Raw genomic sequence first — 18,828 nt, forward strand, 5'->3', positions numbered from 1 at the left:
CTGTTAGAGATGGAAGGTTATTTCTGGATTTCACTTTCTGGACTGAGGGAAACACTGCGGTGTCAGCACCCAGCTGTGCTTTTAGGAGGTGCGTTGTTTGGCAAGTCTTGCAAATCTATTTCCATATGCAGGCACACGCATGAATCACTCCTTACAAGAAAAAGCTGCAGGGGTGAAAGGGCCAAGACAAACTTCACTGGGAGTGAAGGCAAAACCATTATTTTTTTTTCTCCACTATAAATAAAATAGCCACACAGAGGCAGAAGAGGCCAGAAGCCCCGTTTTCCCCTTACCCAGAGCTGACCCCTCTGCTTGTTTTCCCCACCAGCTCCTCAGCAAGGATCAGTACCATCACCTATTGATGCCAACCTACTTCTGCAGCAACTTCAGCACTTTTCACAATGTGTCTATAGTTTATTACCAGTATTATTTCCCCTTCTGCTAAGAGAAAAATTATCTTCTTCCCCTGTCCAGTCACTCTTTCCCCACAAATATCAGCGTTTTCCTAACACCACCTATTCCTAAGGAACAAAAATAGAAACTGTTTATAGGAACAAAAAGCTTGAGCCCAGCACGCAGGCAGTGTCAGTGCTCCAGAGGATCTGGGAAAATGAACCAGGGGCAAAATGGTGACTGTGATAAAGCAAAAGAACAAGGGAGAGAAAAGAAAAAGGGACAAGAGGGGAAGAAAATACAGAACAGGAAAAGAAACATGTGGAAGAACTCCCTCCAGCAGAGATCCCTGCTAGGAAATCCTGATGCCCCTCAGTAATCCTAGTCTCCCTAGGAAAGTAGAAACCTACGAAAAGTCTCACCTAGGGAAGTGGACAGAGGCAGATGCAAAAAAGGAACCATGAAACAAACTTACAATGCCACAAGCATTTCTTGCTTGGCTAAATTTCTATCTGCTACATTGGAGGAACCTTTTTGGTATCTGTAACTTCCTCTCCAATGTCGGCAGTTGTGATCTTCCCTCCATCTGGCTCCTTTCCACTTCAGCTTTCATGTACATGCTCCTAACATTCATCATTCGTGTCTGCCCCACAGTACTGCAGCAAACAGCCCCTCACACACATTGTGATCAGTAGCCCCTTCAAGATTTAAATCCTTGTGTATGATTACGCTCAGACCAATCACCCTGTGGTTGCTCCTCATTTATACAAATTTCTGTACTTATATATTCTCCAAGTATATTTTCAAAACATACCACCCATTCAGAGAGCTGTTACAGAGCATTGCTAATTTGACAAGCAAGCAAATGTGGTATTTTCTATTATGACTAGCAAAGAAAGTTTTGCAATTTCCTGGAATAAGTGCTGTCAACTCTTAACTTGCTTCTGTCTCGACTCCTTTAGTCCTTGTTTCCATACCCTAAATCTCATTCTTGGCTTTCCTTCCACAGTCCTTTAGCCAATACTTTAGACCTCTCCCTTGTCCTCATTGCATCATTTCCCACTCATTTAACCTTGCTTTTTCTATTCAAGTGTCTGGAAAAGTTTTCTGCTGCTTTTCAACCACGATCAGCAAAGATAACTTAGCTGGACTCATGCTGGTTTTCACTGTATTCCTAGACTTTACTGGTCACGTCCAACTTACTTGGCTAACAGGTAATTTTTCCATTCCTTGCTAGCTTTTTATTTTTCTCTGACGTGGTTAGTTGCAATCCCTACCTTACAAGGCTAGTTGAGATTTAAGGTCCTCATAATAACTGCCCTCTTATCCTGCAGAGAGCCCAGGCTTTAGCCAGTCATCCCAGCTGACTTCATGGCAACTCCCTTGTACAAGGTCCAAACTCCTTATTAATACCATCCTTGCACTAAGGCTGAACTGATTCAACTCTTCAGCATGTAATAAATGTATCACTCTATTCCACAATCTGTGCTTCTTCCTCTGCCGGGGCTCTGAATCCCAGCTCATTCCTTATCACAAGTCTGCCCTCCAAAACTTTACTTCCCATGCCATTGCCTGCTTTCCTTTTCTACATGACTGCCTTCAGGTCAGTGCCTGAACTCCACTATAATTTTAAGTGCAGATCTAGTCTAAGGTGAATTTTGTCAGCCCAGTTTCTGTCATGGCCTACTCAGAGCCCTGGAAGCTTGGTACGGCTTCCTTAGCTCATCATCTCAGACTCGCAGTGTAGCACTGCTACCACCGTCTCTTCTCCTGGCTACCTTGAAAAGGGAATGAAATAAATAACCCAATCTCTCCTCCCAGTTCCACTACTCATTCCTTTCCTTTCTCTGGCACTCTGGTCCATGGCTGCAGGGCCTTCTCAGTCCATCAGCTCTGCAGCTCTATTTAAGCTCAGCCAGAATGTCAGACCCATATTCCCTTCAGAGTGCTCTTTCTCCTCAGAGAAATTCAGTCTGAGTACAAAGCTTATTAAATATGTACTGAAAACAATAAACAACCAAGTGACAGATAAACAAACCACCTCCTCCTCAGGCAACCTTGTCAGAAGGTTACTTCTCCCTCCCCAGGGAGGCACAAGATCTCTCCTTTATGTGCCGTCTGGATAACGTGCAGATGTGCAGCACGATAATGACTTTATACACATCACATGCTTCAGGGCTTCAGCCACCTGCTTGCTGAATGCAGGAAGGGACTATTTCCCTCTGTACAAATTTGGTGAGATTTTTTTCATGACTACTTCATCTTCTGAAGGATCAGCAGTAGGTAGGACATGGGAGTGGACAAAGAGTGAAGAGGGTCCTCCCTCTTTCAATTGATACTTACCTGGATAATCTACAATCAATTATATTACCAAACCTGGCAAACAACCACTAATCCAGTCTTTCACTGCACTCTGAGTCTGGCAAGGCATTCGTTTTCTCTTACCTTCTTGGATCTGTACCTTAGCTTATCTCAGCTCTGCACTTGCAAGGTGCCTCTGCTTCTTCCACATTCTGAAGTATGACTCATCTCTTCAACTTACAATGCCAGAAATGTCTTCACTTGTCTTAAATTACCGGCATATATGTTGTTAATTTAATGGCACATACAGGCAACCACATCAAGTCTTTCCCCCCTCACTCTCCACTGGTGAGACACACCTGGAGAGCCTTATCCAGGTCTGGGCTCCCCAGCACAGGACAGACATGGACTCAATGGAGTGAGCTCAACAAAGGACCACAACAGTGATTAAGGGACTGGAAGACCTGAAGAGATGGAGAGAGCTGGGACTGCTCAGCCTGGAGAAAAGGCGTATAAGTACTTGATGGGGGGAGTAAAAGGAAAGAGCCAAGCTCTTCTCGGTGAGGCATGGCAACAGGACAAAAGCCATTGGACACAAACTGAAATACAGCAAATTTTTAAATATAAGTAAAAGTCTTCTGTTCTTTAAGAGCTCTCAAGCACTGGCACAGCTTGCTCAGTGAGGTTGCAGAGTCTTCATCCTTGCAGATACTCAAGGCCTGAATGTACACGGCCCCAGTCAACCTGCTCCAGCTGATCCGGTGTGAGCCAACCTCAGCAGTGCCTGCTGGCCTCAGTGACTCTCAATGCCCTAACATAACAGCAGTTATGATCCATGCCAGTCTCCTCTGGCACAGAACACTGGGAAATTAGCCCAGGTCACAGTGTTCAACTGCTCCTTTAAAGCACAGGAGATTATTAAATAGCCAAATGTTGAGAGCAATGGGCTTGCTCAATCACAGCATGGTCATCAGCATCAACTGCCACAGGAATGCAAAAGCTAAAATATGAAACAACCACTTCTTGCTCAAGTCTTGCTGCTGTAAGAATTGCCTAACTGGGTGTCCAGACCCAAACTTCCAGCAGACAACCATGCCAGGCTTTGCCCAAAAGGGAAGGGGGGCCGTGGGGAATCCCAGAGCAACTAGTGATGGCCACAAGTGGGGCTGCACAAAGGAGCAGACACTGTCACGTCTGTCACCATGCCTGCAGGCTTCCCACTGGCGGCTAAATCAGTCCTTTAGCACAATCTTTGCCAAGTTACTTTACCTAAAACAAGCTCCTGACAGGGATGACAGAGCCAAGGCAGCCCTTGCCTTTGCAATCATTGGCAGAATACTGCCCAGAGCACACAGCTATCTGTCAGCCTGATGAAACCTGGTGTCATCACATGTAAAACTGAAACTGCTCTTGAGTTTTTTAAAAAATACTAAAAAAAAAAAAAAAAAAATCAGTGCCTCACGGAACTTTTTATTTTATAAAGTTTAGCAGGCCTGATACTGCAATGTCAGCTCAGCAAGACACAAAACCCCAACCCCTATTTCTAGCTCCATCAGCTCATCTTTTTTTACTGCCGGGAAAGTGCCTACAAGCCTGAACACTTACATATGAAAATGTGAATGTAGATATATTTTTTCCAAAATCATTGGAGACCAAGAAATCTCATCGTTTTGCATGTGCAAAATGGCCACTTTTAAGGGGAGTTAAATTAAAATCATTCCAAAAGCAATTAAGACAGCAAACTGAAAACTATTTTTCAAATGGTTGTTTTGGTGCTTGTGGTTTTTTAACATTTGGAATAGCTGATTCTCACATCCCTCTCTTAGTCAAAGAAGTGGGAAGACTCATCAATCTGACTAATCTGAGCAACAGCATCTTGAAAAAAGAAGGGAAACTGATTTCTAAGGAGTAAAATTGTAAATTCAGCTTGCGCCCAGAAAATGCCCCCAAATTTTCATTATTTTACACTCTGAATGCCACTTCACTAAAAACTTAAGCTAGGGAGGAGAGAGGTCAGGACTCCTCTAGCAGCTTCAGAAGAGGAAAATGCTGAAAGAATTCCTACCTGTGCCCAACAGCTGGCAACACTGGCACAAGCTTAAATTGGGTTAAACCTACTGCAGTTTTGGAGGAAAATACAGAAAAAATTTGAATGCTGTCTTCTGCAAAAAATATACACTAAGAGCTAATGCACTTCATGCTTAATAGCTGTTGAAAAGCAAAATTATGATAGTGCAGAAAATATAAGACACTGTATCAAACACTATCTCACATAGGTGGCTAAAAAATACAGTAAATCTCTCAAGTAGGCACCAGTGATGGTTTTGGCATTAAGGTGGGGTATTTGGTAAGAATAAGGAAGAATCTGTACTGGGAGACACAGTCCCGTGCATGACATGTCACTGATGAGGCCAGAGTCCAAAACTCAGCCTTCAGTGGCAGCAGGGTTTTTCTTCAAATTCATCCACAGTTTCTTCTGCATTAGGAAAAAAGAAGGAAAGCTGGAAGAGGTTCGATGGATGCCCTGAAATGAGACGAGCTTTGGAAATTGTTTTTGGTCCTTCCAGAAACACTAGAGTATAGCTCAGACTATCCCTTGGAGCCATCCAGAAACTGCCCCTCAGTAGGATGGCAGGGCTTGCTTCAGGAAGGAGTCATCCTACCTGGATACACAGGACACCGCTGTTTTGCATGCTCCGGACACTTTTCATTCTTCTGAGATTCAAGAAGTTCCAAAATCTTCTTTATGACCAGACACTTTGTACATTCACTAGTGGATCACTCATCCTGGGCTGACTTGCTTATCTAATAAACTCGTCAGCAACTACAACAGACATTTCCAGCCCCACCGCTGATTTGCAGCACAGATCTTTTGAGTTAAATCTACCAACTGAGAGCCTAAGCACAGTCACTGCAGAGCAGAAAACCCCGTTCTGTACTGTCAGGGCGGCGGGTGGGACTGCCGGGGCCCAAGTGAAATGCAGGCAGGCAGCGGGCTGTGCTGCCAGCAGCGCTGCCGCGCGTGGCACGGGGCGTCTCCACGGCAGAACTTACCTCAGGTAACCCGTGGTGTCCAGCGAGCACGCAGGGCTCAGCGGGCAAGCACAGTGGTCACGCACAGTCTCACCATTCCCTTCTGCACGCACCGTGCCCGTGAACCAGAGGGACAGACAGCTCCACCCGGCAGATGAGCACACAGACTGTGCGTCTGTGCTGTACCTCTACACAATCTGAAATGAAAAGTTACATCTGAAATAGTCCCAGATATTATGAAACCTCTTTATTTTTGCCACCTGTCATATTTTGTCAAAATTAGCAAGAGCTAAAGTGGGAAAAACATATAAGAAAGCAGGCACTGAGCCTATATTTAATAATGGTACCTGAAAGGAGGGCTAAGGCAATACCCACAGCATTGCACCGTTTGGCATCATCTGTCAGCTCTTCGCAGGATGATGGACTTGGGAAGGATGCTGAGCACAGTTAGGGAGAAAGTGAGAAGGCAGAGCTTTGACAGTTCTTCTCTGACTAAAAGAGAGAGCATTTGAAATAAAATTGCAATCATTGTAAACGATACTCATTGACGTTTTCAAACACTCCAGATAAGGGGAAAACACACAGAGGGCTTTTTTTTCTTGTGCACTCTACTTGTGGGTTACATCCTACTCATTTTAGTGAAAACCCAACGTTGTAACCAGACCTTGGGGGAAGTCTGCAGACATTCAGTAGCCTAGAACAACTGGGTAACACACAGGTTTATTTCTTAGTAAAGAACTGACCTTGAATCTTGAAACAAGTCACTCATCTCTTACACCATCAGTCCTCTCCTGTCCACAGCAATAGAGAGCAAGAAGCACACGCGTGTGGTGCCTGCGTGCTTCTGCCACTGAGACAGCAAGAAAGGGCAGAATGCTTAAGTTCATGCACATTTTTATTGAGTAGTAATATAAAATGCTTCTTTCATTGTTACAAGTGCATGCTTTGATTGCCAACATTTCGAAGTCAAATTACAAAGGCAAGGCTGTAGGCTGTAGTGAATTACTTGGGCACTTATACAATTGTTAAAAAATATCAATGGACTGTTTGATTTGTTTCCTTTTCTTTTTTAGAATGAACCAGTTGAAACCCGTAACTGATATACAAAGGGAAAAAAGTGAAAAAATTACACATTTTGTGGCACATGACAAAACAGAACAAAATGACTAAACCATTATGACATTAACAGTTATCATGCATTTAGAATTTCACATGTAACTACAAACTTATTTAAATTTCACAAGGTTTGCTAAACATGCTACCCATCTATATGTGCACTGACAAGCTTATGTTAAAAACTTTAAGAATACTCTTCCCCCCTTAGATTTTTCAAAGCTTTTTTTTGATTACAAAATTTCAAAGGCATTAAGCATTTTCTTTTTAGAGAATATAAAGTACGCCAGTATACATACATTTCCAGTATAAGTCAGACCACTAAGCGCATTACAGTCCCATACAGGCCTATACAGCCATTTTTTTTCTTAAAAAACATGCATAGGCAGATTTTTACAGAATATAGATGCTTTTCACTGCACTTAATATGGTGTCTTGTTCACTATACTTAAAAATGCACCACTCATAAATATTTAAATTTAGCAAGCCACAACCAAGACTTGTTTTACCAAAAAAACCCCAGAAAACCTCCCAAACCAAACCCCCCTAAATATAAACAGCAAAAAAAGATAAATGTTATTATTCCAGTTTTTTTTTTTAACAAAGAAAAAGATAATTGCTGCCAAATTAGTAAGGTAAGTGTTATATTTAAAGAAGGGCATTGAAGCACACTAAAGAAACCTGAGGTAAGCATAATCTGTACAAAATTAAACTGTCGCTCTCGCTCGCTCTCTCTCACTCTCTCTCTCTCTCTTTTTTTTGGCATTTTAAACAAATTTCCAACTTTTTTTTTTCTTTTTTTCTCTGTATTTTTAAAGAGTGCCTAATTTATTTCATAGCCATTGTCTGACAAGAGTAGCAAAACATTATCAATAAATAGTCCTTATTTAGTTTGTACATTTTGTTAAAAATGTTTCGATGTTGTAGATGTTGAGTGCTGCAACTGTAAACGTACAATAGTTAGTAAGAAATTAAACAAAGTTTTCATGTCCAGTAACATAATAAAAGGCCTTTCAGTAACATAGCTAGACGTTCCCAATGTAGTAGGAAAACATGTTCATTCCCCTAACTTTGCAATATATACCAGCATGAGCTTTCGTTTTTCTACAAGCATTTAAAGGCATATCCAAAGGAGGTGTGTCTCCCCCACCCGCCCTCCCACCAAATTAAAGTTGACGATCTCTTTGTTGATGATTTTTGTAAACTGAATCCAACACCTGGCCCCCAGAGCAAATAAGCTATTATCAGAGGCAAGAACATCCCAGTGCTGACGTGCAGCAACCCCATCGCGCCCTGCAGCTCGCCCCCCTCCCGGACAGTGGTCACTGGATATTGCTGCTATTACTGCCGTTGCTGTCCGTGCCATTAGTCTCTGTGGAGATTGCCTTGTTGATGGAGTTAAGGTTGGCATCGGATGGCACGTCTCTGCGCGGAGGCATTCGCTCATTAATTCGATCTAAGCCTTTGGCCTCTTCGAAGCTAGTGATCTTATGCTGGGGTGAAAATCCTTTGATAGCTAAATAAAGGATTATTGAAAAATAAAATTAGCAAGATAAAACTCTCAGCAGCTTTTCCCCCAATTTAGCAAGAAGTGCAGGAGTCCTTCTTTGGGAAGGCGGCACTGAGAAGATCTGACACCACCACCAACTCCTTACCACACTCAGAAAGAGCTGGGGGCTCACCACCACCGTCCCTTCCAACACAACTATTGTTTTCAACACTATCAACTTCCAGTATTTTGTTGTCCACTGGGGCTCAGCTTAGAACACCAAGAGGCTGACATGAAACTGCAGTTTGCACTTTGGAACCATGCCGAGGGCACAGTCGTGAGCCGGTGAGTTGGCATTTGCTGTCATCACTTACAGCCTTAAGGACACCGTGCCTTGCCCTAGTGCTCTTCATCAGGCAAAACTCCTACCTAACTTTTAAAGGTCATGCAAAAAAGTGCTGGCTACTTCCAGATGGTGATGACATGGTGAGGCCATGGGATACACATCAAAGCTGGGGAAGATCTGGGGTGACCCTACAACAAGCTGCCTTCTGTTCTCGAGCTGCTTGTTGATTGCTTGGGGCAATTATCCTCTCTGATACAACCCTGGACTTCTAGAAAGGAGCTTGAGCCAAATGGCAGGAACACTGTGCAACACGGATCAGGGATACTGTCATTTTGGAACAGCTATACAGTTTAGCTTAGGAAATGCACTGACAAAGGACCAAAGTTCCAACTGAGGATTTACAATCTGCCTTTCAGCAGTGACATTGGTGAGGCCATACTAGCCTCAGAAGGAAGCCACAGGCTGAGGAATGTATTCACAGACTGTGATTTTTATTTTATTCTCTCTCTGATTGAAGTATTGCAGATCTTTAGATTTAAAGCAAAAGAGAAAAAAAGCACCATAGGCAAACAGCAGGTCACAGCCCCATAGATCAGCCTTCTGTGTGTTTTTTCTCTTATCTGTACCAAATCAGTGCACTGCACTTCCAGAACTGGAATTTCTGCTAGGCCTCTATCATAACATGCCATAGAGCAGAAATGGTGCTTTAGTACCAGGAAACTGCAAACTCCCTGGGGAGAAAACAGTAGGGGAGTTTCAGGGATCCAGTTCAGTATTCCTTCTCCCCTTTTCTCTTCTCTTTACCCCCAAGTACTCTCCTTCCTATGTGCAGTCCTGATTCTGGACAAGCTGGTAACTTCTGTTAAAAAAAAAAGCCTAACACATCCAAAACCACAGAATATCCCTGGTACCAAGCTACCACTCCTTGTATTTAGTGGGGAGCAAGAAAAGGCATTTTTTCATGTTGGTCGTGCCAACCTTTCCAGTGAAAAATGATATATCCTGTTTGTCTCAGGATTTAGTTCTTTAGCCAGTTTCACAAATGTTTCATTGGAACTTTGTGAAGTGCATGGTTTTTGATATGTATTATATACTTCAACTCAGAAGAACAACAACATAATGGTGATTAGTCAGGTGAGCAGGGACGGAGCAGTGAAAACAGAACAGGTTGTACAGTGAGTTTTCTTAAGGTTTGCCGTTTGGGTTGGCTTTTTTTTTTTTTTAATTTATTTACCTTCTACCAGGAAATGAAGATGTCTAACAAGCACCCATGCCAATCCCTTAAAGCAATAGTTTAATGGATGGCAGCACTGAAGCTGAAGCAGTTGCCGTGTCCTGGAGCTTGCCAGCAGCACAGCCCAGTTGGTGTTATTGGGCCCTGAAGGACAACTGGTGAAACTTCTCCTCCATCAGAAGCTTCACCTGTGTGGAGCAGTGGTTGTGACTGTGGTGACGGTGTCTAACTAGCAAGGACGGCAAATCAAGAATGAACTCGAGGGGTGCGTGTGGCTGGCACGGGGGCACGTTAAGGGATTGTATTTCCAGTAGACACGTTATTGTCTGTAACACTAAGGAAGGTGCTCTGCTGTAGTTGCTGGTCAGACAACGAGTATTAGCAGGTTACATTGAGAGTCTACTAAAACACAACACATAGTCACAGAAAATCACAGAAAACAGCCAAACTGTCAACAAGAATGCACACTGCAGATTAGAGATTGCCGATAGGAATAGATAATTCCAACATAAATAGCAGCTTACTCACTGCTATTTAGAAAGCAGTTGTATTTTCTCTTACTTGTTTGCTCTGTAATTTTATTCACTGCTTTACAAAATTCAAAAACAAATTCAACTGGCCGAAAGGGCACATCTTACCAAAGGACAACAATCATCAGATTTTTTTTTAATTAGCTAAAAAAAAATACCCACAGAAAATTTGAGAGGGGCAAGAACAAAATACAACTGAAGAATTTTGTTTTAAAGGGGAATTCTGAAAATTCTTCTTCCAAAACTTTGTAACACTGAACAAATATTGTACATCTACATTGCAATACATGGTTACTTAGATTTTACTGGAAGTGTTAAAAATTGTTAAGGGTTAAATTAAAGGTCTGTGAACAAAACACCAGTTTTCAATACTGAGCGTTCAGAAATCTTCTAAGGCAGCCAGTCACTTTATATGCAGTTAAAATGGTGCCTGTGTTAATGATTGCTCTAACGTAAATATCCAGTGTGTAAACTGCCACTACCAAAAGAAGCAGACATCTTGCAGACAAATGTCTCATGTTGTTTTACTTTTAGAGGGAAACAGAAACATGCTATACTATAACAAAAGACCAATAAAATTTTTTTATTAGTGACCTAAAAGAAAGGAAACAAACTGAAGCATAAATAAAGAAAAAGTGGAAAAGAAACAACATCAAAAAGAGAGAATATATAAAAAGCTAAGTGTTTTCTTTGACCAGAAATTGCTGAGGATAGTTTGAGCCAGCCTCCAGCACACAGCTTTTGAGCTATGTGTCACAAAACATTTACGAGCTGCTGCCAAGTTATGTCCCGTGAAATCCGAGTTCCCTGATCTCCTCCTGTGGCATTACTCAGTGCTTAGTTCAACATACAGCAACTCCAACGTGTTTGTAACTTACAGAAAGAGAAAACCTCAACAGCAGCAACAGAAAGAAAAACCAAAAAAACACTTTCCCCTTTAAAGCAATTACATTTTGGTTAATACCGAGCCACAATTGTTAGCCCAACACCCACACAATCTGTACAAGCTACAGCAAAATGAATACACCCAGCAGAGCCCTTATCTGTTGTGGCACCAACAGAAAGGGGACTGGCCAATTTACCTTCATCAGCCTCAATAGCCTCAACAGTAGCTGAAGAGAAGAAAGGGGTAGCAAAACGAATGAGAAAAAATGAGCAGAGGATTTCAACTCTAAGAACAAGTCAGTGAATAGCAAAGGAGCTACAACACTAATGTTACTGTAAGTGCTGGATTTTGGCAAAACAGACACACAGAGAAATGTTTAGACAAAAACAGTAATTTGCAGATTGAATTAAGCTAGAGTTTGTTTTAAAGCAGAAGTTTCACAAACTAAAGGTTTTTAAAGACACATTTAAGAAGTTTTCTTTTAACTGTAAAGAACTACAAAATGTAAATGTCTTCCATACTGCACATCTGACCTGAAAAGGTCATTATATAATTGTCCCAGCTCCCAGTAAGAGCAGTTTGACTTGCCCTGTCAAAAGAGAACAAAAAATGGCATAAAGCCATTGCACAAAATTCATACAACTTACAACATCAGCCTGAAAAGTACTGATGCCAGCACAAGGCAAAGGAATTCCATATACAGCTGAACAGAACTATTTTTTTCTCTCTCTCCTGACTAAAAGAAACATCCCACAGCATGGGATCTTTAGCAAGCTTTGCCTTTGCTTGCAACCTTGTCCAGTCTACTCCATCTGTAAACTTTATTTTTGTCAACCCAGTCTCTGAAAAACAACATTTTGCTAATATTTTATTTAAATCAATGGATATAGATGTAAGATTGACTGTTGGACCTCCAAAGTTGCAAAGCCTGGTCAGAGAGAGCAGAGCTTGTAACCAGGAGATTGCTGCAGTGTTATGAATACCATGTTACCACTGTTGTGAAACCATTAATGGTTCTTAAGCATATACTTTCATTTGAATTTTACCCATCAGCTTTGGTATGCATTTTTTTTTAGAGTCAGACGTTTAGAAGCTGATGCAAATCATTAAATGCAATCAAGTATAGCAAATATTTTAAAAGACATTTCGATTTTCAAGAATTTCTCTGGTTTAGAGAATAGTTCAACAAATCAAGTTTTTAGGAAGTCGTCTCTTCTTTTTTGTCTTGTTTTCCCCTATATAAAATGCAAACTTTTTTTTTTTCTTTCAAGCTAGGATGTTAGATATGGATTAAGATACATTCTAAAATATCTATACTATTATCTTGCTGCATGGGGAAGTGAGAGAATTTAACCCTCATGCACCAAGGTAAGCCTATGTCTCTCAAGCAGCAGAGCAAGAGAGATGGCCAAAAAACAAGGAACAAAACCAACGCAAACTCAAAAGAAAAGGAAACATGATAACTAGGATGAAAAATTAAAATGAATAACTAGATCCAAACCAGCACTGACACATTAGAAAAAATGAGGACTAAAATGTATACTTGCACAACAGAACATACTACTGATATTTTCTGTTAATACATATGGCAATTTGTGTGCTTAACAGAAACTATATGAACTTCAGAGTATTTGGTGAATGGGGTACTATGTGTTAACTAATGCAGAAGCTTGTGTATAGTAATGTTTTACTGAGCCAGAATACTGCAGTATGAGGAGATTTTCCTTTTAGCCATTGCAACAAGAACTTGGCAATTTTCTCAAATTCGTTTCTATTCCTAATATTTTGCCAGGGCAACAATAGCAGTTTCCTTGGACCACATTTTCAGACAAATGTAAAGCAACTAAGTGGAGAAAAGCCTAGGTGAAGACCACAAACCAATTAAGAAAGGCCTCCTGTGAAATCATATTGCAGCATTTCCAAAGCAGAACGTTACTATGTCCATCACACACAAGTCATCGACAAGAAAAAAGAGAAGGGAAAAAAGGGGGAAAGGAGGTTTACCACCGTATACCTGAATCTTCTAGATAAAAGAGACAGTAAAGGGAAAAATACAGAGAAAGAATGCTCCAGGAAGGAAACAGGAAAACAAGAGGCTGAGACTGTGTCAAGGTTATAAAGCATTTCTATTTCTTACATCTACTGCCAATAGAACCTCAATAAATGAGAGACCTTTATGCATGCCTGCAATATACTCTACAGCAGTACACACAGAAAAAAAAAGGAGAGCTTCCAGTAATAAATTAAACACTTCACACTCCTTATTCCAAAAGGAAACAAAGGCAGCCCTACCATAGACTTACCAATTTCCTGTAACAAGAAGCACTTGGTACAAAACTGACAATCTGTATTGTGTTTGTGTACAAGGCAAACACAGTTTTTGTAAGAGCCTCCCTTCACTTGGGTTTAAATCAGAGTGGAATTGTTCTCATGTTGTCTCCTAGAGTTTCTAGGAGAGAAAATCTAATTCTAGACCTATTTTCCATTGGTGGCTCTCTATGAGGAAGAAAAATCAGATAAAATAAGAGTTTGAGTGTCATTAGCTAAGCCGAACCTTCAGTACTCCATGTATCAAGGGCTGCTCTTTAAAAAAACCCCAAAAGGTGCTCTGAACTGTGGAAAGAGTGCACTTCACATGCAATCCAGAGCTACCATTCTGAACAGTTGATTTTCAGGGGCTCCCCCCTCCCCTCTTTTCTCTGAAAATTGATGCTATGTAGCAAGTCTTGAGAAGTGGCCTTACATGAACTGCTCACAAATGCTCCAGCACAACAAACTGCCTGGCTTTTTTCTGTCCTTTCTTCGTTTTTTTTTTTTTTTTTTTTTTTTTTTAAAATCTGGCTTTTTTCTATCCTTTCTTGGGGTTTTTTTTTTTTTTTTCTGAGACAGCTGTGTACTTTTCTTAGGTTCTGCAGTTGAAAACCAATTGTTTTTTGTACACAGGACAAGACACACAGGCAAACAGGCTTACCGCTTTGCAGTGTTTGTTTTCCTCCAGAGAGCACACCACTGGGCAGCATTCCTGTTGGAGTCAAACCTTTCAGCGTCAGCACACTCTCACTCTCTTCTCTGTGAAAGTTAAAAAAGAAATGAAAAATAAAACCACCGAAAGTAAATAAATGTCTTTCTTAAAAACACGGGATATGTTTTAGACATCTTAAGCTACACATGCCCTGCAATGATTTTGTCATCCCCAATCTCCTTGACAAGACAGACTGCATTTGGTGATAACATCAGCACCAGTGAAATCCCCTTCACTGCTGTGTACATGGCTAACCTTTGCATCACACCACATGCAACTCCTACTGTAGTTAACACTATAACCTGTGCCTATGGAACAACACATCTGTCAACTCAAATCTGACAGGAGAAGGACCAGAAGAACCAGATATTGCCAACACTGCATTTAGGCATTTTACACTGTGTGGTCTAAAATCAACTTAAACTGCTAGTTTGCTCTTGTCTGCACTGGCAGGCAGGTGCATTATTTATTGATGTTCACCAGGCACTTAAAGAAAGCTCATTAAAATTAATAAGCGCTTCCATCTTTGCTAGTACTGTCCGTAATAGTTTTGTATGCTAAAAATAATACAGATTAAACAAAATTGTTTTAGGAAACCGAAATATGCTTTGCTGGTCTCCAAATACAGAGTTTTTAAATACATGGCTAGAGGAATACAACAGCTCTATTCAGAAGCCTTTAAGAAGCCTTTAAGTAAAGCTTTCTACAAGGACTGTAATGCTGCCTGTGATGACATACTTTCTCAGCAGCAAAACTGACCCCAATTCCTTAAGAGAAACCTATTTTGAAGTGCTTTACTTTGAAGTATATAATGACATTAAGCTGGAGGAAGCAAATACAAAGACAGAATTTAGTTCCACATTCACTTGAGGATAATGTGGTTTTGTCTATAAAAACCGTCTCTCAGCAATTCTACTACTTACAATTTTCTTTGGACCTACACGCCCTGAATGACTCACGTATACGAAACAACTCTTGTTTACCTACTACATATACTCTTCAAGTTCTATTTTTTGTTTGAAAATAATTCTGCTTGCACTCACTTTTCATTATGTAATAGTCAAAATCAAATTGTGATCATTTTGCTTGCAGTTTTCCAAGCAATTGGAACTAACACAAGAGCAAAATCTTTTCAGAATTAACACAGTATTTTTACCATCAACAGTTACACAGCAAAGCTTTTGCCTTCTCTCAATTATTCAGTACATTATGTATCTTTCTTTCTTTTTTTTTTTTTTAACTAAACTGCAACGGCACTTTTAGCTTTACCCTCATGGGTTAAGTTTACTGACTGTATTTTTATTATCTTTAAACTGAATATGCACAAGAAAGATGTATGTCAAAAATATCATGATGTTTTAGCCTTCAGTGTTCCTTCATTTCTATTTGATGCCATTTATTTCTATTTAAAAAAAAGAGATAATAGACTGATTAAGTATTTTATTACCTCTCTCCAGTCTACATACACTGAAAGAAAAGTCAGACTTGAGAAACAAAGTTGGAGAGAGTCAATGACAAGGAATCGCAAAGTCTTCCATTTAGCTTAAGCCAACCTTTCTACAATAGCTATTTTCATCAAAGCTCATTTGTAACATTTGAAACTCAATACAACAATATTTTGATATCCATTTTTTTTACACTAAAATGGCTGAAATTATTTCAGCTTTACATTCAAGTTATATCCTTGAGGAAAGGGACCACTCCAGCCCAAAGAAGAGATGACTAAGTTTTTTGCAGATGGTCAGATTAGGTGCTACTAATTCAGAAAGATTTCAAGAATTAGTGAAATAAACTCCATAAAACACAATGACTTGTACAGGAATGTCAAAGATTTCCAGAGCAGGTTGGTATATAGACAGATGATAGATGATGGCATTGCTGATTTCTTCTTAGGGTTACGCACAACTACCTGACACTTGTGTCTTATGTGGATTATGCTGGCAAGACAGAAAAAATATCCCAGGCTTTTCTATAGGAATAGTATTTGGAAGATTACCCTGTGAAATTTTTACTGCCTAGCAGCCTTCCACCTAGCTGAGGAGAATCAGCCTTGCTCAGAAAAAAAGAGAACAGGTATCCCAGTGATGGCTGGGATGAAATGTCACTCATCCCCCTGGAAGACCTGTCACCAAAACCATGCACTGCAGGTACCTGTTTATTTGCTGACTATGCCTTGGATCACAGTGAGGATGTGCTGTATTTGCTGGTTAAAGCTAAGGGAGAACAAATCTACTCTTCCTCCACAGTCTTTCCTGCAAAGCTTTCAAGAATCAAGAGCAGTAAAAGGCTGTGGTGGTTTTGCCTGGGGTAGACTTAAGGTTTGAAACTTATGTGTATCATTGTAGACAGAGCAGATGCAGGAATTATTCTGTATCCCTCTTCCATCCATGAAACCATTGAAAAGCTTCTGCCCTACAGATTCCTTTGAAGAAGTGTGACACATGGCTCATGTCAATAATCTGCAAGTTGTAAAACTCCAAATATATCAGCTGATCATCCAACTTCAGATCCTTCTGCTTATTAAAGTTGACAACTCTTGTGAACTAATCCTATATTTTAAAAGGTGGTTCACAACAGAATACAGTCAATCCAGAAGCTGTGGTTCAAGGTTATGGGAGAAAGCCAAGTTTCCCAAACTTTGTTTGCTCAACTATCATTAGAGAAAAATAGTTGTGCTGTTTTATGAAGGTGGTAGCAGCCACCTCCAGGCTCTCTGCCAGACGTGGTACAGAGAAGCAGGTGGAAACATTTGACTGCTCCCCCATCTTGTTTAGGGAAAAGGCATGATGCCAACCTGGGGTTTTTTTTATGGGCTTCACTTTGAAGTAGCTCATGCACCACCAGTAAGTCACTTGCAATACTCTGGGATCCCCAGGTACAAAGCCCTCCATCTCTCCATCTCAGTTTGCTATTTCAAGTTATGCTGCTGCAATCTGCAAGGCGTGGGTGAGCTGCTGTGCCCATGCAAAGCCCTACAAAGAACCTGCCCACTGCTGGCATGCTGCATTCAAAGCAAGCAAGTTGGACAGTTTCCACTGAAATTAAATAGCAGATTCTTCAAGTAACTATTTTATTTATTCTTCTTACATCAATCATGAAATCCTAACAGTAAATGTTTTAGAACTCCCATAATTTTTCACTAAGCTTAGCAGCCATCAACTGACTCCAGCAGACCAACACACAGCTTCCTGAGGAAAAAATCGCCCGCTGGAAGGGAGGGAGAATGGTATTTTCTATATTTAGACTACAGCACAGTACAGCATGTTTTCTCTTCTGCTCAGAGACATCAAATGGAGAGTTCTAAACACTGGATAGCAGCAATTAGTTGCTCATGTTCATATGTTTGGGGGAGTGCAACCCAAAGGAACAAGCTGCTGTTGCCTGCACAACCATTTCCTGGATTTCTAGGTAAATGACCCTAACACTTTCATCTTTAGTCATCGTTACTCGTGGCTGTAGCAACATCTGTGGGTGACAAAGTGTGACAGCTGACTTCTTTTTTAATGAGAGGTGATGTATAACATACCCTTTCCCCACATTTAATGCTTGCCTCACAGGGGCTAGAAGTTAATTAGTACACCTGGTCAGCAAGAGTTTTTAAAATGGTAATTGGAAATTTTTTGGCTGATGTCTTTTGTTTGTCTGTTTTATATTCAGCAAATGCCCTGAGGAAGACTATTCAGAGCCAAAATAAATAGCACCATTGTACAAATAAAAAAAATTCTAAGAGGTTGCAGTAGAACCCAGTTGGGTGGTATACTAAAATAGCAAATTTGCTGTTTGATTAACAGTTGAGTGCTGTAAGTAATCATTCAAAGATATCATTCAACACTAAAAAAAAAACTAACCCAGCACAAAACCTTACCTTAACACTGAGAAAACTCTAGCCATTTTTCCTATTGCTCGTATCTTGTTCCTTATAACCTCCTTTCGAGCAGCAGCTGTTGCACCTATGGAAAAGATATCAAAAACTGTTATAGGGATTTGTAAACAATTCATCACTAAATACTCTCAACAAGAAACATCATATTAATGCTAACGTTTGCCAAACTAAGCCACATTTGTAATCAAAACTGAAAATACTTTCTCATTCCTAGTAAAAAACTATTTAAAGATAATAAAACCTAAGGGCAGAGTCCTGTACAGGAGCATGAGATGGTAGGAGTTGTGTTGGCTGGCAGTGGCAAGGAGAGTTCCACAGAGCAACTTCCTTCTATTCACTGCTATGGACTGCTCAAAATTACAATTGCTTTGAAATTTCTGAACTCACACAATACTCTGCCTTAAAAAAAAAAAAAGTATAGTGCAACACAGACTAAAGTTTGGCTGAGTTTGAGGTGTACTCGTTACTTGGATATCATCAAAGTCTGTACATGCAAGAGAGAACCACCTGAATGGAAAAAGCAAACAGTACTTATTACAAAAGATCCCCATGTCCCCGAGAAAATGTTCTGTTATACTCAGAAAGCCAGTTTCATTAA

The 18,828-nt window shown here is 40.5% G+C and overlaps 1 protein-coding gene across 1 annotated transcript in view; it reads right to left on the bottom strand.

The window, feature by feature from the left end:
- Positions 1-6,604: 6,604 nt before the first annotated feature.
- PPP3CA (protein phosphatase 3 catalytic subunit alpha) overlaps positions 6,605-18,828 on the bottom strand; it is a 170,145-nt gene continuing 157,921 nt past the window's right edge. Inside the window, exons 11-13 of the mRNA XM_041484246.1 lie at positions 18,213-18,297; positions 14,297-14,394; positions 6,605-8,356 (exon numbers count right to left, since the gene is read on the bottom strand). Of these exons, the coding sequence (XP_041340180.1) occupies positions 8,163-8,356; positions 14,297-14,394; positions 18,213-18,297 (377 nt within the window). The 3' untranslated portion in view covers positions 6,605-8,162. The remainder of the gene's footprint in view (positions 8,357-14,296; positions 14,395-18,212; positions 18,298-18,828) is intronic.

This window comes from Pyrgilauda ruficollis, unplaced genomic scaffold (genome assembly GCF_017590135.1).
Source record: "Pyrgilauda ruficollis isolate IOZ18807 unplaced genomic scaffold, ASM1759013v1 scaffold65, whole genome shotgun sequence".
NCBI lineage: Eukaryota > Metazoa > Chordata > Aves > Passeriformes > Passeridae > Pyrgilauda > Pyrgilauda ruficollis.